This window comes from Bombus pascuorum, chromosome 16, assembly GCF_905332965.1.
Source record: "Bombus pascuorum chromosome 16, iyBomPasc1.1, whole genome shotgun sequence".
Classification (NCBI taxonomy): Eukaryota; Metazoa; Arthropoda; class Insecta; order Hymenoptera; family Apidae; genus Bombus; species Bombus pascuorum.
The window spans coordinates 4868932-4891053 of NC_083503.1; the positions used below are offsets into that span (position 1 = coordinate 4868932).

General features: G+C 35.7%; 1 protein-coding gene, 1 non-coding gene and 1 pseudogene across 2 annotated transcripts; 1 reads left to right on the forward strand and 2 right to left on the reverse strand.

Annotated features, from left to right (window-relative positions):
* The first annotated feature begins 279 nt into the window (after window positions 1-279).
* On the forward strand, window positions 280-15868 carry LOC132915332 (dynein beta chain, ciliary-like). Its single transcript, XM_060975135.1, has 8 exons — window positions 280-513; window positions 9996-10277; window positions 10637-10641; window positions 11147-11345; window positions 11856-11966; window positions 12422-12595; window positions 13428-13576; window positions 15512-15868. The coding sequence occupies exons 1-8, from the start codon at window positions 280-282 to the stop codon at window positions 15804-15806; spliced, it is 1449 nt and encodes a 482-aa protein (XP_060831118.1). The 3' UTR covers window positions 15807-15868.
* A 975-nt stretch (window positions 15869-16843) lies between these two features.
* LOC132915383 (U6atac minor spliceosomal RNA) lies at window positions 16844-16906 on the reverse strand (annotated as a pseudogene).
* Window positions 16907-20320: 3414 nt separating this feature from the next.
* LOC132915396 (5S ribosomal RNA) lies at window positions 20321-20439 on the reverse strand. Its single transcript, XR_009659849.1, has one exon. It is a non-coding gene; the product is annotated as a 5S ribosomal RNA (ribosomal RNA).
* Window positions 20440-22122: the final 1683 nt, after the last annotated feature.

Consider the following 22122-nt stretch of genomic DNA (forward strand, 5'->3'; position numbering starts at 1 on the left):
TAAACACTAACAACAACGAACTGACACAACAAGACGGAAGCTGGAAGGTCGTAACTCCCAGCAAAAGAAGAAAACTAACAACAAACGCAAACACTAGGAGGACTGCAGAAACAGAAAGGAAGCAATGGCTCCAGGAAATTCCTCTACAAAACCTCTTCAGTGCACTGCCACAAGAGAAAGAATCAGACACAACGGAAAAAACCAACACACAACACGAAACCACCACCAATTTACATAGACGCACAGGTAATAGACCCCCTCCTCGAACTGCTAAACAACATGGCAGGCAAAGAAAATTACAACATCAAACAACTAAAATTAGACCAAATAAAAGTGCAAACGAACACCCCAGATACCTATAGAGAAGTGGTAAAGCTACTAAAGGAAAAAAACGCCGGATACCACACCTACCAATTGAAATCGAATAAAAGCTACAAAGTAGTAATCAGAGGATTACACCCAAGAACAAACACAAGCAACATATGTAACGAACTAGTCAAAATCGGACACCAGGTAAGGGTAATAAACAACATAACAAAATTTGATACCAAACAACCACTACCACTGTTCCTAATAGAACTAGAACCGAATAAAAACAACAAGGAAATCTACGACATTAAACAAATCTTAAACACAATAATCACAGTTGAACCACCCAGACAAAAAAAAGACATACCTCAATGCATGCGGTGCCAACAATATGGGCACACAAAAAATTACTGGAACAGAAACCCGGTGTGCGTCAAATGCGCAGAAAAGCAGCTGACAACGTACTGCCCATACACGGGAAAAATAAACGAGATAAAGTGCTACAACTGCAACGGAAACCACCCAGCCAGCTACAAAGGCTGCCCAGCCAGAAAAATACTCCAACGTAAACTGTTTCCGCCGCTTAGAAGCAGGACATATAACTACCACCACACACAACAAGACAGGGCAGAAGCTGAGACACCAATAAAAATACAGCACGTAATGAACATCAACCACAATAATACCAACACCTCTGGCAGTCGAAGCTACGCGCAAGCAACCAAGGAAATAACACCCGTAGCCAACCAAAACCACAACAATAACACCAACGACGCTACAGAAATAAAAGAACTATTAAAGCAATCCATCAAAAGCACCGACATGTTAACAAGAACGATAAGCGAACTAAACGAAGCATTCAAACAGCAATCATTACAAATCACAGCTATGATACAACTGATAACAAACATGCTAAGCAAAAAGTAAAAACGGACATACTAAAAATAGCTGCCTGGAACTCTAACGGCCTAGAACAAAGGGCCCTTGAAACCAAAGCATTCCTGTATCACAACAACATAGACATACTACTCGTATCAGAAACGCACTTCACAACAAAAAGCTACATAAAAATACCGTACTATACCATATACGATACCAAGCACCCCTCAGGAAAAGTACACGCAGGGACCGCAGTAATATTAAGAAATGACATTAAACACCACCTACACAGCCAAGTTAGTAAAGAACACATACAAGCAACTACCGTTACCGTACAAACTAGCAGCAACCGTCTACAGCTGTCAGCAGTATATGCACCACCGCGACACAAAATTACAACACAAATGTGGGAAGAATACTTCCAACAATTAGGCGACAAGTTTATCGCAGCAGGAGACTACAACTCAAAGCACACAACATGGGGATCAAGAATCACTACACCTCGAGGCAGAACCCTGGAAAAACACTCTCAATATATTATCCACAGGAAGACCGACATACTGGCCGACAGACCTGAGCAAAATCCCTGACCTACTCGATTCTGCAGTCACAAAGGAACTAAACGAAAATAAAATAAATATAGTTCCCAGCCTCGAGTTTCGCTCCGACCATACACCCATAATAATTACATACAGAAACAAGCCAATACTTTATTATAACTCAAAGACATTATGCAATAAATCCACCAAATGGCAAACAGTCAAAGAAATAGTCGAGAGCAAAATCAACTGCAACATCCCATTGAAAACGCCCGAACACATCGAACAAGCAGTAACAACACTTACAGAAACTATACAAGAAGCAGCACCGGCAACCACTATACCTGAATCAACCATTAGACAAACAAAACTAATTCCACCAGACATCCTCGAAAAAACCAGAGAAAAAAGATAAGCGAAAGCAAAATGGCAAAAACATAGAACAAAAGAAAACAAAAAACACCTAAGCAAACTCGCAAAGGAAATAAAAAACAAAATAAGTCGCATTGTGCGGTACTAGTCCGGGAACAACCATAACCATAAGCTTGAACGTTCTCATTTCTTCTCTAATAGTACTAAAGTACTCGAAAAATACAACTGCTGATCAAATATCTCCTCTCTCTGGAAGTACGCATGAATGATGTTGGCTCCCATTGATTCTTCTTTAATAAGTATTTTATGGAATTAACGTCGTTTAAAAGTAGAAGACGCTGAAACAAATGTCAAATTTCTAAGTCGGTATGACAACCACATCGGGCCACAAAGATGTAAAAGGTACTTTATCTTTTCTTATCTTGCTTATGTTTATGTCTACCTATTTGTCTGTCTGACTTACCATCGTTATCATCTGAATATGTTCTCTTTTCACCCGGTAGGTGGCACCGTTTTATCTTTCCGTATCTTATTAATTTTTCTCGTATTATCGTATCGATCTGTCGTTTCCTCTTATCGTCTTTACGTTGATCGTTTATCACTCTAGCCTCTTATTTCTCTGAATAGTTTCAACTTGCTTTCGAACTGCCTTTTTTCTCACTTTCTTTCTGAATCTTTATGTTCTCGGATTAATCATTTCTTTTTCTTAGTCTTTTAGTGCTACTCCACTTTTTCTTCAAACCATGAAAACTACAATTTTATCTTCCTTCCCTTATTAACACGTGTTATTTCAACATTTATCAGCACGTGACCCTAAACGTTAAAAATAGACTCAATCTTTTCCTGTTTAAATATACATACAAATACTTTCTTCCAATATTCAAGGTATATGTATTTCATGTTTGGGAGAAAATATTTTTTTCAAATATACAAGAAATATTTGTATAATACTTGAAAAAGAACATTATTTTCCGTATATAAAAGAAATATTTATATAAATAGTTTATTTTAGCCTCCAGAACGTAAAAACTATGCTTACCATTCATATCTTTTGATTCACACTAATATCCTTAAGTTGACACTTATTTTCTATCAAATAGAATGAAATATTTATTTTGTATTAAATTAAAAGCAAGAAAAAAAACAAAGGAAAAATACAAAAAAAAAAACAAAGTGGAAAGAGAGATATGCAACAGATAATGATGGATTCATCTGTTTGGATGATAACTGGGTATTAAACTGTATCAATAGATTCTACTTTTCCTGTATTTGCCTGCAAAAAGTAGACACATTATGAATAAAACCAGTGTAAGGATTACAGTTTTAACATTTTCTCTGGGAGAAGCGATAATTTGTGACCAACGATTTCTTTGAGATTTTTGTTACGCCACGAGGCTCAGTAGAGATCATATTTCCAACCGTCGCTCGCGGTCCTCCAGCGTCGCAGACATATCCTCTTATCTGCCGACGAAAAACATACAATGTAACGATAAGCGCATAGTTGTCATCGAGCAACGAGTTCTGGAACCGTCGATTCGTCTTCGGTCCGTTATTTCATCTACACAAAGAATACCACGTACGTGATTGTAACACAAGCACATCTCAATCCACATCAGAGACCAGGCCGCGTTTCGGAACCGATGGGCCGATGACGGAAATAAAGATGTGGCGGCACTCAGCGACAATGTATGTCGCCGAAGCGAGGTGCCTAATGAACCCTCAATATCCCAACGGTCCTTTCGCCCAATGTTCGAGAACACCTAACAAACGCATGGATAGTGGGGACATTGAGGAATGACAAAGAAAAAGAATCGGATTCCGCCGAAAGTCAAGTTGTAAGAACTTCAGTCTTGAAAAGTCGCGGCTGGAGTTCAGAAGTAAATTGTAGTTAGTGTAAACCAAGTGTTAAGAAATAAATTCTCTATTTTTATTTCTTTATTTTTATCTTTTATTTTTCATCTTCGATTTCTCTTTTTTATTTTACGTGACATGATCATAGGCGCGAACGGTGGCATGACCCGAGCGTAGTGGGGGTCGTTTCCCAGAGAAGACAAAGAAAAAAATCGAAGGGCGATCAGTATCATTTGAGGATTCAAACGGAATGCCTCGAGAGGTTCTGACGAATAAAATTAAAGTCGCTTAGTCTAACAAATACATCGAGAGATATCCTGAAGTCGAGTCCAATTCCTGTAACAAACGAATTGTATTTATCGCTAAATAACTTGTGACGTGTTGATTCTAATATTAAATATTTTTAAGTATACAAGTTTATATTAACCCTGTTAATTCAATGTCAAACTCATTTGAACTACCTCTATTGCCTTAATCGAAATAGAGGAACGACTAATTCGCGGCGTCGATTACCCGAATCGTAGCGAGAATTTACGCCTCTCACTGACGCGTCTCTCCGCGAACGGTCGTAAAAACTTATATTCTTTTGAAGAAATCGAAGAGAAAAAATAAAAAGCAGAAATTTATCTAAAATAATTCTTTCTATTTTTTAAATTCCATACACGAATCGTATAAAATTTATAAATGATAAAACTTAGACTTAAAGTTAATAGCTGAAGTTAGCAGTTCGCGATCTATCAGTAAGCGTTCTTCGAAAGAGTTGCCATTCCTCGTTTCTTGTATGTACAACGTACCGAAGAGTCCTGTTTTGCAGCCAAGTTTCAGGACAAAAATACAACACAAACAAGAATACACAAAAGCTCCGTTCCCAAGCGGCTTAAGTCCAAAAAATAAAAATAAAAAAAAAAAATAAACACAAAAACCGTAAAACCACGACACATAATATAGCATGGCTACGTAGTACCGTCGCGTATCGGTACTTTTGCCTAACACACTTTACTCAAATTCATTGTTTATTGTGAATTTCAAAAAAACGTATGTGCAACGTATACTGCCCTCCGTATTTGATTCTTGCACAATTTCAACGAATTTTATGTATTTATCGTTATTTACGGAAACATTTTCGAACTGCCATATAATACATATAATACTCAAATTCGAATATCATATTCATAGCACATTCAGTAAAAAATATAGATGTAATGTCGTTCGATATTTTGATAACTTTTATTTAATCCTCGTAAGAGGATCGCCAATATTATGATATTGGCAAATTCTACACATCAATCCTCGGCTGACTCGTTGATTAAGATTATTGGAGGTGAGTGCCCTCTTTTACTACTTGTCATGTGAAGCAATATTTCGTCCAGCTCTGAGAGATTTCTCAGAGACACTCATTTACCAAGCGAACGGACAGAGAGCAACATGAGAGATAGACAAAATCACAGAATAATTATTTAAAATTTTGAAGACTTTGGAGAAAGATGGAGTAGATCGGTAGCTCAGCACGTTGAAAATCGAGAATCGATTAAATTGGAAGGACTGACATTCGTACCTTTGCAGACAGAAAACAGTTATTTTATTATTCCTATGAAAAATGTACAAATGGACGTATCATGTAAGACACATAAAATCCTAGAAATTAGACAACCAAGTGTAATTAGCAGTAAAACCAGGTGCATAATCACATACGTCCATAATATTATGAAAATAGGAGGATCACATAAAAATATCTCTTACGAAACCAAATTTAAGAATAGTATATACAGCTTCGAAGGAAAAGACGTTCCAATATTAGAGAAAATATTAGAAACAGCTCCAAGAGTAACTCACAATTTTAACCGATATAAAGCCGACATCGATACGTTGCAAATACAAATCAATACCCTGCAATTTGAGCGACGCATAAATTCATTGAAGGGATATGGCATATCCACATTACAAATATTAGGAATCGTAGCCCTAGGACTAGGAACGATATACGTAATGTACAAATGTAAACTTTTCGAATATCTACACCGATCACTTCCCAAAAATGTATGCCCTACCGCTCGCGTAAACAGGATCGAGCAGACATCAACAGCACAAAGGACGGTTACTTACCAAAACATTGCAGAAAATGAAGATAGCGGGATCATCCAAATCGGGCGACCCACCAGAGCCATACTCCTCAACGGAGCAAAGCGAATCTAAGAAGAGGGAAATGTCACACGCTCAAGAAGACCACCCGCTCAAGAAGACCACCCGCTCAAGAAGGGCCGCTCGCTAACCGGATAGATTAAACACCCTGCATGCCACAGCTATCGAAACAATAACGAAAAAGGCGCCTCTGATACACCCTCCAAAGGGACTAGACCCACGATAGAAAAATCCACCTAAACTAGCGTTCGAAGCAGTCTATTGTAACATCTCAAACCAATCTGTTCTAACATTCCGAACTATTCTGTTGTAACGCTTGAACCTTCACTCTGTTGGATTTCTATAATAAATTTTATTATTGCATACTAAGTTCAATTTTCTTCACCCTATTCGTGAAAGAATTATTTCGTTGGAACCGCGACGCGAGGAGATTACCGGCGATCCGTTAATTTCGCGATTACTTGTGTCTCCGACGTGACACCAGCGAAGTCAGTAACGCCGGGAGCTGTCAAGTTTGAGGAGACTAAACCCGGTGGTTGAAGAACGCAACCACGCAGCCTCCCGCCGCAGCTAGGCAATCTCAAGTCAGTCACGAATCACAACAACGAAGTAAGCTTGTTCCTTGCGTTACCGATTCACTATCCACCATAACAATGGCAACCGCAGACAAAATTACCTCATTGCGTCGGAGACGAGGCCATTATTACGAGGCCAAATTACCAGAGATTCATTTGCCTACTTTTAATGGCACCATCGAGAATTGGTATTCCTTTTACGACTCTTTCTCGTCTACGATAGATCGGAATAAACAAATAAACAAATAACACCGATACAAAAATTCCACTATTTCCGATCATCCTTGGCTGGACAGGCCGCGCGAAGTATTCAATCGTTAGACGTAACCGCTTTTGAGGAATTCAGGAAACTCACCCATCCTCCGCAAATAATCCCTCCACGTCGCTATCCGCATGGTGGGTGGGCGCGTAACTCTATACAAAAAGCCAACTTGTTTGCAAGTCACCTAATTAATGTCTGAAGTAACGGAATACTTGCACTCTCCCTTCCAGGTGTCTCCTCCTATTGAACCTTTCTCATCTCTGGAAGGTATAGAATTAATACGTCGTCTAAACTCCAGGAAAGCATCGGGACATGATCAGATAAGTAACAAAGCTATAAAGGAGCTTCTCAAAAAAGGGATTGCTCTCATTACTTCTATTTTTAATGCAATTCGTCGCCTTGAATAATATCCTAATCATGGAAAATATCATTAATTACTCTTAACCCTAAACCTGGAAAACCTCACAATCTGCTTACTAAAAGACATCACTGCTTTTCCCACTTCGTAGCAAGATCCTTTAAACGAAGTCTACTCTTCATTCTTCTTCCCATTCGCGATCAGACGCGCGCAACCGCGAAGTTAAGACACGATTCTGCGACTACAAAATATGTGGAACACACACATATATATATACGTGCTATGCACGTTTACGAAATAGTCGTGCAAGACTGAACGTCATTTTGTTGTTAGAATATCAGGAGTCCTTACTGAAGATTTTTTACTTATTTATTTATCTAATGCATAGCACTATTAACTTATACTAATAATAATATAAATGTATATTATTGTATACAATATATGACGATATATAGGGTGAAACTGTAGCAACGTTATCTACCCGCGGATTTCTATGATTTTTGGATATGTTGTAGAAATATTTTGAACAACTTTTACCTATACAGGGTGCGCCGTTAGAATTCGGACAGAATTCAATTTGTAGTTCCCACCATATTAGAATTCAGATGTTTGTGCTGATTGACTCTGAAGTTAGTTAAATATGTCAATAAGTCTTCTATAACCTCAAAATGACAGAACTCGTTAAGCAAAACCCGGAATACGATAGAAGAGCGGCGATTATAGAAAGTCTTCGCGCCGGGAGAACGCCGGTCGAAATTATAAAATTCTTTAGCTACCCAAGATCGACGGTATACGACATTGCTAAGAGATACGCAGCCTCAGAGTGGTTCGAGAAGGGTTCTCCTTCTCCGGCGAGAAAAGTTCAGGTTAGGGAAAAATCAACAAGGACGCCAGAAATTATTCAAAGGGCCCAAGACATGATTTTGGAAGATCCGGGAACTTCTGACAGGTCCTGAAGACAGTAATAAAGCCGTGGATGGAAATTACGGCTTCTGGAAGGCCGTATTTATTTCAACAAGATGGCGCACCTGCTCACACAAGTCATCTTGTTCAAAATTGGCTCTCTGACAATGTGGACATGTTTTGGTCGAAAGATTTCTGGCCTCCTAACAGTCCCGACCTAAACCCATTGGACTATTACGTGTGGGGCGTTATCGAGAGACAAACTAATAAATGCAGGCACCCCAACGTCAACTCCCTACGAGCTGCTATCGAGTCAGAATTCGCGACAATTAAACGCGACCAGTTGAAGTCAGCGTGCTCGCGCTTTAGAGCAAGAATAGAGCAGGTCATAGAGGCAGAGGGTGGTTACATAGAATAAAAGTTCTCAGCAAGGACCCTTTAAATGAGATATAACAACATTTTCATGTGTTTTTGTGTATTGACTTAAATAAACAACTTTCTGCACAAAACTTCTTTTGTCCGGATTCTAACGGCGCACCCTGTATAACATACTGTATATAAGGAGTGAACTTGTTTAATTTTCAATATATTGTTAAGAAACTACCGGCTCGATTATATTATATTTCTGCCTACGATTCTTCATCTGTGACAGCGTATGCGTCGGTCTGTCTGTCACTTATCTTCTGTGTATTAACATTTATTTAATTATTTAATATTTGAACCCGATACATTGATGATATTCACTTTTAATTGAGTTATAAGTTACCAGTTATAACAGACTCTTGCAGCCTCGCATGTGTACGTTATGCACAAAGCCTTTAAACCCGCCCGACCCTCGTTTTCAAAGAGAAGATAAGTGACCGGCAATCGGTAACCACTAACTAAAACTAACGCATACGCTGTCACAATTGCAGAACTGCGGATGCAGAATTCACTGTAGTGATATCGATAGTTGTTCGCGAATATCCAGAAAACTAAGCGAATTCACTTCTTATATAGGAAAAGGTTATTTGAAATATCGATTTCTACAACATATTCGAAAACATCGAAATCATGCAGTAATTAATGTTTCTGCAATTCCACCTACCAAATCGTATTCTCTTCAACGCTATTCAATTTTTATGCGAAAGATTTTTCCATAAAGTAAATCATTTTGTAATGATGTTTGAAATGATGAAGCCGGATGCTTCATTTTATTTAGCGAAGATTATCATACATTCAGAGGAATACCTTTCTGTTTGTTCATTAATATGGCATTACTTAGTTTTTATCTAACTGGGAAATGCAAACATTTTCTAATGTAATTTCAATATAAGAGCCAGTGGAACTTTAAGATCATTTTCCAAAAGAACGATTCATTTGCGGCCCATGGTTCCTTGCAGATATTACGTGCACCATTAGATATTCGTTCCACGATGCAATACAAAAAATTTGGTTTTGAAATTCTACTATACGGTATCTTTCTTTAATAAATCTCCACCGATCTGAAGGTGTAGGATCATCTACCAAAGTCATGAGATATAATTCTTGAATACCCTGAACAACCAATAACCCTATAACCAAACTGCACAACACTTAATAACATTTTCTTTAATGCAATATAATTGTAATACCTTCTTACTCTTCTCATTTCCTATACTTTGTTGCTTTTGACGACATATCTTTTGTTTATCAGTTTATAACCTTAATCGAAGATAATTAAAATTAAGAATTATCGATACCTAATGAATTATACAAAAACATGTTACGAAAATCAACGTAATCACATCGAATATGTATTTACAATAACGACAACGATAAAAATTCAGGACGTCGAAAAACTGGGAATGCAATTGGGTTTCACTTTTGGAGGAAGAAATTTCCATAATGTGTCACTGGGTCAAGGCCAAGAACCCATAGCGCAAGAAGCCATAGAACTTTCGGCGAACGAAGGCCACTGGGTAATTTTGCAAAATGTCCATTTAGTGAGGAAATGGTTGCCTACTTTAGAAAAAAAGATGGAACAATGCTTGGAGAATCCACACGATGACTATCGATTGTTCATTAGTGCGGAACCCAGTCCTGATCCTCATGAATCAATAATACCTCAGGTAATAAACAATTGTGTAATTTGAAAAAGCAAAAGAAAATATGCAGGTTTAATGAAGCTAACATATACTAATTATATTCCTTAACCCTTCGTCGGTAATATGGTATTTCACTAATGTCGGAATTTCACTAACGCGGTCGGTATTACATGTTTTTCAGTAACTGGCCTAATTTCTTACTGTTTTTTGCTTTAAGAAAATCTAAGAAAATTCTGAGGTATCTATCATAGCCCATAATTTACTACATAATTTACATTTTATATATGCACATATGTATAAGTATATGTATACCAGAGATAGAGATGTTGGAAAATTTGAAACCTACAGAGAGGTCCTTGACTGCTAGGCTCTGTTGTTTATAGACAATGTAAGTTAGAAGTTGTAATAATTCTGGTTGTAATAATTGCGTAATGCAATTAATTTTTATCTGAGAAAGACATGTCTATGTTTCGGACTGAATTCTTAAAAACTGACTGTTAATAATGATTAAATTGTTTAACAATTACACTATTATACAAAAGAAAACAATATCGGCATCTTTTATATATATTTGTATATAAATAAATGGTTGCTGTGTCTTTTTCCCATTTATATTAGAGTCTATGTATAAAGAAATTTATTTTCAATACGTTGAATAACTTTTGCTGTCATATACTACGCACAAGCATTTATTTCTCATAATAATCCAACAGGCACAAATAGAAATTTTACACGTACATTATTTGACGAATTTTCGAAATAGTCCAATAAAAAAAATTCTAATTTGTCCTTAGAAACCATAAATTGATGAATTCGTAATATAATGTCAAATAGACAATTTAGTCAATTCTCGATTTCACATAAAGACTTTTCCTGAAATTGATACACTGAAGAATTTATTTTATACATTTATTAGGGTTTTTAACACAAACTGTGGAAAATTTGTTTAAAACGTTATTGGGTATACTAACAAGAACTGCCAGCGATACAACAAGCGGAGATATTTCGAAAGAAGACAAAATAAAAGGACAAATAGAAGACTTATTGGACAAACTACCAGAAGAATTTAACATGCTAGAACTTTATAGCAAGGTACTCACTGTCTCGCTCTACTACTAATTTTAATGAATTACTTAATAAATCTAAATTTAAAATGAATAGAAATTAATAATCAGGAAACCGGAAATTTCTAAAGGAGCGTTCAGACGATCAATATTTATTATCAATGCTATTGTTAATATATAAGGTTCTCAATATTGTATTGACAATGTACAGAGTATTTAATTTTGGAAAACTAAGGCCAAACAGTGGTTGTAGGGGATATATGTATACACTCATACAGAAAAGTTATTCAGTACTGATATTTAAAACATCTCAAGCTCATAAAAATCGTTGCAGCATTTAATTGGATAATTAACTGCGTTCGACGCGTATACACGACATTGCTTGATTTTAATTACGCACCCAGTAAGGGATTTTGAGAACTAAATTCCGCGGTTAACTGGTTAAGATCGAAGATAGACCGAGGAACGAAATTGGGTACAGAAAGTCGGATCTCGCAACAATTTTCGTCTCCAATGAAATCTTTGTTAAATTTCCTAGGTGGAAGATCGTACACCATTTGTCACAGTAGCTTTACAAGAGTGCGAACGAATGAATCTACTGTGTGAAGAACTTAGAAGATCCCTGCAAGAATTAGAATTAGGCTTAAAAGTAATGACAAATTTTTATGCATTTTTACATCTTTGCTGTATACTTTTTTTACGCAAATGCTACATGGTCTCTAGTGTTTCTTACGTGTGTTTCTGGAACCTAACTTCCAAATTGTACGTTATATAAAATACTTTTAAATATATCATAAAGTAAGAAATCATTGTAGAATTATACCATACTATGAGTGCAATGACAAAGCGACATTCTCCTATGATTCTTCCATCATCATTAAATCAATTAGAAAATGATCAACTTAAAACTATTGCAATGTGACATTAAATTCGAAATTGTTTATATTTAATGTAACTGCTTATGGAAAAAATTATAATTTTTTAAATTTATTGATGATAGATGAAGGAAGTTTCATAATCTTTTGAATTTTCAAACTTTAAATGCTGCTTTGTAATATAATGCCAGACATAATAAAGTTAATTAGTGATCTTGTTTTTTGATAGGGAGAATTAACTATTAATCCTGAGATGGAAGATCTACAAAATTATATAATGATGGATGCTGTTCCGCCGTCTTGGACAAAAAGAGCTTACCCTTCAGAATTAGGATTAAACAGTTGGTTCACGGATATGTTGTATCGAATAAATGAATTATCTAATTGGACTGCAGATTTTAACGTAAACATGTACTTATTTTTTATTATTATTGTAACTTTTATTATTGTATAAAACAATGCCCTATTAATATCGAAATGTTTCTGTTTGTGAAATTGATAATTGAATTCGTGGCAAATTTTCATGCCTGGAATTCAACTCAAACTGATAAAATAAACATAGGAAAATTGAATGAGCAACAGAATAAAACTTCGTTCAACGCACACGATTGTTTCTACGCATAAAAAGTGAAATTTTAATACCTCGTACCCCTTTCTGGTATAAAAATACTGTAAAAGAGTGCTGAAATCTATTCAACTAAAATAAGTTTAGATGTGAACTGATATGAATCAAAGTGTTTTCATCTTAAGATGATTAATCTGTAGACAATTTGTAGTATATAGAATATGAATCTGCCTGAACTGAATCCAAAATAGTTGGATAGAGTTTGTGTAAATTCATATTAATTGAGAACATCGCTCCAATCTATTAAAAAACCTTTCATTAAGAAAAAATAGAAATTATAAAATTTAACATTTTCAAGCAGCTTTATTTCTTCGCATACTCGCCTTTAGTATCCTGTATTTTATGCCCTTTAGCTAAATTTGGTAAACAATCTTTTGCTTGAACTGTATTCGAATCCTCGAGAAGGTGACAGACGTAACGAATAGTAACGAATTTTCTTTCACGCGATATTAACGGGTCATTAATATTGTGTACCAAACGCAGAATTTCCCGTTTCTGCCAATTAACATTATAATCTAAAGAATCTTACAACATTATTATTCAACTTTATTGCAATCTTATTATGCTCATCTATTAATCTGTTCTAATAACATAACGAATCATTATGTAGTTACCAGCGTCGGTATGGCTAGGTGGTTTTTTCAATCCTCAATCATTTCTAACTGCAATTATGCAACAAACCGCACGCAGAAATGAATGGCCATTGGACAAAATGTGTTTATATTGCGAAGTACTGAGAAAAACCAAAGAAGAAGTCACGTAATTATTGAAAACATTACTCCGTCATTCCTTCAAATCCTTTATTTTTATCGTTTATTTTTATTTCTCCTTGTTGTATGATTTTAATCGAGGATACTTATCGCACATGTATAATGGCGGAAAAAAGTATTTGTACATACGCATTCTTATTTTTCAATGAACCCTTCTTTTGGCAGAATCTACATTTTATTTTCGCAGCATCAATTCTTTGTAGTCGTTTGAGAGTACTATTATATATATATATATATTATTATATTATATATCACTTAATACTATTAAATGACACGAAGATCAGTGCGGACGAGATGGAGAGCATGAAGAGGCACACGCGCGTACAAACACGCACACAGACTTAGATCGTTGGTTCATTTATAGTATTTTATATAATATAGATTGCATATAATGTAAATAGTATATGTACGCTCACTTTTTCTTATTTATTAATTTCATTTTATTATTAAGTTGGTATGATTTTTTGAGAACGCGATGTAAACTTGCGAGGACTTATATGCTTAAGCGAAAGAGAGAGTGGAGTTCATAATCGCGAAAACGAGCAACGAAGTATTGTCTGAACTAGAAGTCATGTCACCCCATAAGGGAAGCAATAAATGATGGCATTAGATTTAATATATATGAATCTAATTAACTAGTAGCTCTGTAAATGCTCTAATAAGTACAATGATGTACAAATATTTTTTATAGCTACTGACTGTGCGAAGTATCTTCTTATATATATATGTCGGGTTAACTTTATGATTAGGGGCGTGTAACGAATCTTCATTTGGATTAGACATTGTTATTACGCAATAGAGAAGATATCTACTAGTACAAATATAATTATTACAGAATTTTACAAGTAACCGTGATAGTTAGATACTAGAAATAATAATGACAATGATCTTAGGTTCAATAACGAATCCGCGGTCAAGGGGATAACGAATATACTTTCTTCCAAAGCCTAATTCGGACTCTTTGTTAAAAACGTGAAATATCCACTGATCGTAAAGACATTGTTTTACTCGTTGATGAGATCGCACGAGAATGTTTCTTTCCGTCACAGTGAGACTCCAGCGGAAAACTATGATGACGTGGGTCTCAGAGTACGAGATAATCGGATTCGTCGAGGACAACCCTCGTTCAGAAAGTGAAGAAAATGGACGTTGCTGTTAATTGTTCGATTTCTATGTTGGCGTTAAGAGAAAGATGCTAGCCGCCCTTGAGAGAAAGTTGCTAGCGGGAAGCGTCATTCGTGAGAAAAGCAGATTTCCCGTATCTTCTCGTAGTAGGTGGTGGACTTAAGGACTGTCAGAGTAAAGACTGTTTGTCCGCTTGAAGGACCTTAACTAAATCCTAAGATTCATAACGGGCCCTCAGATTAGCTGAACATGTTCTGTGGAGATGCATCGATATCTGGGAATCATCGTGCCCGAAGAATAGGTTCTGTGTGTGGCGAGCCCCGGGGCAAAGAACATTGGAATGTTTACTGTCAAGTGTCCCTACAACTATTTCTTTTTAAGGAGAGCTATACGATTATTCTATACCTCTATTAGATAAAACGTTCATCCGGTGACCGCGGTTACGTTCGGCGACTATTTGTCGCCTCGAACCCAAGTTCATTATCGCGAGTCTCGGACCATTATAATCGGGTTAACTTATAAAGATTAAATTATTGGGGATTTTCCAAAGAATTCTAGAGGGAAGGCCCGGTGTCTTTTCATCTTCGACATATATATGTATACATGTGTATATGCAAATATTTTAAAGTATTAATAAATAAACATATCATAACTGTGTTTTTAAATATTTTTAATATTTTATTTCAAGTGCATTTATTTAAATAAATTCACTAGTTTTCATCATTAACAAAATTCAGTTACAATTTATATAAATCTTATTCCAGAGAGTAATAATAGATTTTTCACTAAAACTTTACAGATCAGCACCAAGAGAAGGCGCATATATAAACGGATTGTACATGGAAGGTGCACGGTGGGACGTTCAAGCAGGATGTATCATGGACTCTCGATTTAAAGAATTGTTTCCATTATTACCAATAATGTATATTAGGGCGATTACACAGGACAAACAAGATTTAAAGAATATGTATGAATGCCCTGTGTATAAAACACGATCACGAGGTCCTACTTACGTGTGGACGTTCAATTTAAGAACTAAGGAGAGAGCTAGTAAGTGGATTCTTGGTGGAGTGGCAATTCTATTACAAATATAATTTTATAAATTAAATTATGGTCTAAATATGCAATTAAAATAAAGATTTTCGAAATTGACAAAGAGTGTTCGTATCATTTTTCAAAACACAGTATTATTTTATGCAAGATAATACTTATGTAAAAGAAGAGATACAGCGCTCCTCTACGCACGATTACAATTTATTTCTCTATTTTAGATTTCTTTACAATTTACAAAAACATTAATTCGTACACATATTTTGTAACAAAAGGATTGTATGATCGCGAATTTGAAATTAAGTTTTTAAATTAAAAAGGTGGAATTATTACAATTTTATAAAAAAGAGTTGTATATTTGCAATATTAGAAACACTTTGCATACGTCAAAAATTGTTGGTACCAGTCCTTATCATTTTTTGAACCAATATTTTTTGCTTTCATAAAATAGATCAGTCTGTGAAGAACCAATATTTACAATCTTTGGATAACCACCACGCTGCAACAAACCAAATTTAAAATCTTAATCTACTACTACACATTATAAGTCATATATATATATAAATGTCAGCACATACTGTCTTCCTTGATATGCTATAACTGTCCATAACTTTTGCTTTTATTTAGATATTTTTTCATATATTTTTTATGAAAATACTTTGGGGAAAAGCAGCAATGAGCCATATAACCAAAATCGAAACAATGCGAGCCAAAATCCTTAGAACGATAGTAAACGCCCCATGGTACGTTAGAAACGAGGACATACGGAAAGACCTGTGAATACCAACGGTCAAGGAGGAGATTACCAGACTCGCAAGAAGGTACAGAGAAAGAATAGAAACACACCCGAACCAGCTGGCAGCGGAAACGAACAACACAACAAACATCGCAAGAAAACTGAAAAGGAAACACCCAATAGACCTCATAAAAGATATAACCTAGCAAACACGAAGATGGTACCCCGCTAGGGGTAGTCGTCCACATGCTATATTTTATTTTTATTTTTTCTTTTCCCAATAATTAAGATATAATACTTTACCAAATGTCCTTCAGGACAAATTGTAAAAACCCAAATAAACTAAAAAAGAAATGTGTTCCATCCTTAGCTAGGGAAGTGCTAAACATCTCTCCTTTCATACTACAGAAAAGTTTTTTTTTTTTTTAACGTGGAGGAAATCTTCATAGACACCTTCTCACCACTCTGCGGAGGGGCTCTGAACACAGGTTGCAGTAGCCGAAGGTAGTGCCGGATTCTTACCGGCTAAAACCTCCACCTATGGTCGGGTGGCTGTGTTTAAACACATTTTTGTGAGTGACCGTTGGCCCTTGGTGCTTAAATACGCAAAGACTTACGTTGTGTCGTTGCATATACTTCTTGAGTCATATCGAGTTTTTTCCACCCTTTGTGCAAATATATCCACCAGGGCGAGGATTTGAACTCACGACGCATCCGTATTTATAATTAATATGCCTGTTACGAGCGTAGCAGGGAGCCCCACAACAAAAGTCGACCTACATCGCGTTCAAGCATACTCAACCGCCTTAGTAAACAATTATTATTCAGCTTCGTATTAAATATTTATTACCATGTAAAAGCAGTTGAAATACGTAATATAAAGGTGATTAAAAAAAATTAGAATTGTATGAGAATTATAATAAGTCAAGATATTGAATATCAAAATGAAAAAGTGTCTGTATGAAAGATGATCGTAAATCGACGAATTATGCGATAAAATACAGAAAGCAGTCAATTCATCATCAGAAGAATCGCATTCCGTTGGTGTGTTACTGCTTGCTGTTGCAATCATATTTACTTATTGCCTGGTTATTCGTAATATTATCGGCTACTTTCACGGACTGTAAGCAAGTCTCGTTCTTCGCGTAAATAAGCATTTAAAAGGACATATAATTTATCATTAAATTTGCTCAACTGAACGGGATCAAATAAAGAAGAACTTTCATTTTGCGTTGCTGCACAATAAACAGTATTGTAACATCATTTCCTAACCAGGTAGCTGTACGCCACATGTACATTTGAAAATTCTCAACATTCTTTACATTTTATAGTGCCTTTTAAATCGGCGACGGTTTGTACAATTCAGCATATATGCGAATAACTGTTTGGGATGGTATTCAAAATATACAATATTTATTATACAACATTATGTTTCTCCTTGATGATTCTCTTACTTGAACATTATTTTTCTTCGAGCTTTCAATGTTTTGAGCACTGTTTAGTAAGCAGGATTTTTTTAAATGAGATTATATATTTTTTTGTATTCCCATCGATGCGTTCTCTAATTATTTATAAAAAAGGCAGTACTGAACATGGATCAGAGAACAACTGGAATAAGAACATTTCAATTGTAATTTCGTAAGACTTACTGTATATGTGTTATTGTTATTGTTATCATTATTCATATCGTCGAATGAAATCAAAAAGATTTTCGCCATTGGTAATGATTATTGGTAATTAAAATATGATTTCTGCCGTCTAGAATGGTTATCGATAACCAAAAAGGAATTCCTGTCGTCAATATTGGTTACTCGTAACCAAAATCATTTTAGCAACGACTAATTCTTATATCACAATTTTTAAAAGCTGGACTGTAATAGCTATCATCTCTGGTTTTCTTAGAAAGAACAACCTTGGAAGAAAAAGATGAATCATCGTGTTGGACCAATTAGCTTTGTCCTTACACAATTCTTTGGTTTGGCAAGTTTAATTATCATATTGACATATTCAAAGTAAACTAAGCAGTTACTACTTATTCGTTCCTTTAAAAACACATGTTAAAGAGATCAATCAATTGAGATCTACCATTACCTTTATAACGTTTTAACATTCAATATCATACGATACACTCTTAATTTCCATCTAAAGTTTTATCTATATTCTTTATTTTCTTGTTATGAGATATCTGTTAAAGACAGATGTTTTCACAGTTTTATAGTAGGTTAGCATAATCTCAGCTATCGTAAATAATAATTTGATGGAATTTTAGGTACGACGGGACAAAATTGACGTTAAAAGACATTAAAGGAAATTTCAAGGTACAGTTTGAACTTGTGGGTTCTTTTATATCTATTATTTGAGAATGTTGCCTGCGAGAGTGAGGTCCATTGTAATAGCAGCACGTCAAATCCATTTCTTGTTGGCATTTTTGTTACTGGAAACTCACTGCTGTGTCTCCTGGTGTGTTCTCTTCTATGCTTTTACTTTCTTTACTACTTTCTGCCCTTTCGTTTCTGTTCGCCAGGTCTGACGGAGGGTCACGTTTCTGCGTCTTTAAGGAGACCAGGATTGTGTAGCTAAGAAGGTCCGTGGTCGATTTTAGCAATAGTATTTTTCTTTTCGTTGTTCCTTTCACTGTGTCTATCTTCTTTCCTTCTCTTACTTCCTTGATTGTTTTTATAGTGAGCATTTATCAGTTTATTATTTATTTAGCACTTTTCGTTATTGAATATTACAATATAAATTGACATACAATTATGTAGGAGGATAAAAAAGATATGTAAAATCTTGCCTGGCTTCGTTTTGAAGAAAATGGATTGAGAAGTTGAGTAAAGAGAATTTCATAATTGATTTTCACGAAAACAAAGCGGAAAATGTCATTATACATTTTCTACTTCATTTTTACCGCGCGCAGGGAATCATCGCTCTTCGGTTTGTGTCACAATTTTCGGCACATCTATTTTTGCATTCTTTCAAACGACATACGTATGTATAATACTTGTACATTCTCTAATTGCGAATATTGAATACATGTAACATTATCGAAAAATATAAACAAAGCAATATATAAGTAAGTACATATGAGAGAATGAAACAACGTATGGTGACTATCGTTTAATGCTAAAAAGATACTTTCTTCGTGTATACCATCATAGCTTATTAACACTTAGTCAACCGCGCGCACCAGAGCGAGGTATACGCTTCTTTGTCTACCGCACCCGCACAAGCCAACCAGTACACTGTTCACCGTGCATTTTTGCAAGTAACAAGGATTAATATTCACTAATACTTGAAAGATAAAGGAGTCTAGAAATTATTCAACTGGTCAATTACATTTTACGGTAATGATTTTTTTTAACGATTTCACATATTGTTTATACAAAATACCAAATTAAAAGTATGTATTAAAAGTATAAAAAAGATATAGGTAAAATTAAAAACATTAAACTTGACTAAAGATAAATGACACGACTTGAACGTGAAGTTAAAAATTCATAATGCATTTTAATATTTTTTTACAGTGTGATATCGTTGCACTGTAACTTTATTTAGTCATAACTGATAGTGTAACTTTTTAATTAACTGTATGACCACTAAATTGGTGTATTTTATTACATATTGTACTTTATAAGAGCGGAAGTAGAGTTGCAATCAATTGGGAATAATTCCAGGTAAACAATAGCTGATAATAACGATAACAACAAAAAAGAAAACGCGTTGCTAAAGTCAAAAAGGGAGATCACTCCCTTCGGTCATTCAGCGATGTTCTCTTCACAGAGAGATATGCCCGTTCTGTTGGATAAGTGTTAAAAAAAGTAAAAAAGCCAACACCACACGGAGTTCCCAAGCGGTCACCCATCTAAGTACTACCCGTGCCCGGCGCTGCTTGACTTTCGTGATCGGACGAGAACGAGTATTCTCAACGCGGTATGGGCGTTGGCTGAGGTAGTCAGTTTTGTTATTTCATGTTATTGAATAGACAAAAATATAAGAAAACGTACATGTATGTACGAAGATAAATTGTATTTTTAGATGTGTATTCAAATGTATAATATTTTTCCTGTCTTCGTTTCCCAGATAATGGATTGTGATGTTCCGTCATGTAGATACGCGTATACTTAAAAAGAATAGCGTGTCAAGTGGACGGAACTTCATAAATGATTTTCTGGAAAACCAAGTCTTCTGCTAGGTCTTCGCGTCTGCTAGGCATATGTCCAGGTATGAGCATCCTTTTGGGTCAGAGGATAGCTCGGAGCTGTAAAGGTTTCTTTTGTAGTGTGTGCTTTCATTGTCTAGCCAATTTCTAATGAAGTTACCTCTCGCGTTGTTTAGTTGGTTTTTCCAGATTGATATGTTTTGCATTAAGCTCGCCCGCTATTATATAATAGTTGCTCCGTTTATTGAGCTGTAATTCTAAATTAAATATTATTTATTACATTACATATTATCGTCGCTAAATTCTTTCTGGTTTCCGCAGGTTGCGTAAGCTGCGGTGATAAGTAAGCTTTCCTTATTGCTTATTTTTATTTTTATGATCGTCGTTTCTAGGATTTTCAAACTTGTTATTTCGTCGCTTAAAATTGTTTTGAATTTCAGAGGGTTTTTCATGAGGATTGCCATTCCTCCCCCTTACCTGGCGTTCGGTCTGCCGTGTCTTATCTTGCAGTAGTTTTTGAAGTGTACTTTGCGTCTTTTGTTCAATTTTGTTTCTGAGACAGGGGTTTACGATGTCGGGGGTTTCTTTATTTATTAGAGTTAGCATAGTGTATCTTTTTTGGTTTGAAATTATCGAATTGACATTTACTGAAATTACTTTCAACTGTGTTACTTTTAATTGATCCGTTCTTTGCTGTAATTGATAGTTGAATGGGTTTTGGTTGTTCGTTTCGTTGTTTATGCTATCGATAGTGCCGAAGGTGGTGTCACGGACTGAGTTTCTGCCTGGCACGTGTTCGCCAGATGCGATGGTCCTTGCGAGGTTCCTGGAGGTCTGGGCGCCAAGGCCTACCCATCCTTACACTGACCCGGGATAAACCCAAGGAACCACCATAAACCGAATCTTTTTAGCTTAACTTCTATTCATATAAGTATTTTCGGTTTATGGATGGTCCTTTGAACGGTCCTTGGGTTTGTTGCACGCTCTTGCTAATTACGGAGAAAGCAGATGTGCCCAGCGAAATAGCTGATTTTTCCCAGGGACAAGGACACCCATGAGCCACATCTGCAGGAGGCTTTCTCCTCGTATTTTATTTATTAACATTGGCTATAACCAATAGGCATCGCGGATCGTTACCCTCACTTTTCTACCGAAAAACGTGAACAACGAATCCGCGTTCTTAGTTCAAAAGGGAACACCCACACCGAGCTTTCCTCCTAAATAGTACGAGACGGGTCCGGACAGTTCTTGTAATCCTTCTGTACGAAGAAAATCTAACTGTGCTACTAATAAACCCAGCCGTTTACTGAAGTAATCCTCTATCATTTAAAATTACGTGACAGTGGCGTCGATCCTTTCTTCGTGAGTTTCTAGTGATTATTTTATTTCGTTTAATTGGGGGTTTGTTGGTCATTTAATGCTTTAAGTATACTTTTTTTTGAAGTCTTCGATGACGTTTATTACGTTT

Excerpts from the sequence above, each read along its gene's own strand:
- LOC132915332 (XM_060975135.1), top strand. The coding sequence starts at position 280 with ATGGCAGGCAAAGAAAATTACAACATCAAACAACTAAAATTAGACCAA. Across the intron at positions 11,967-12,421 it reads AATTAGAATTAGGCTTAAAA|GGAGAATTAACTATTAATCC; the intron begins GTAATGACAAAT and ends GTTTTTTGATAG. Across the intron at positions 13,577-15,511 it reads AAAACCAAAGAAGAAGTCAC|ATCAGCACCAAGAGAAGGCG; the intron begins GTAATTATTGAA and ends AAAACTTTACAG.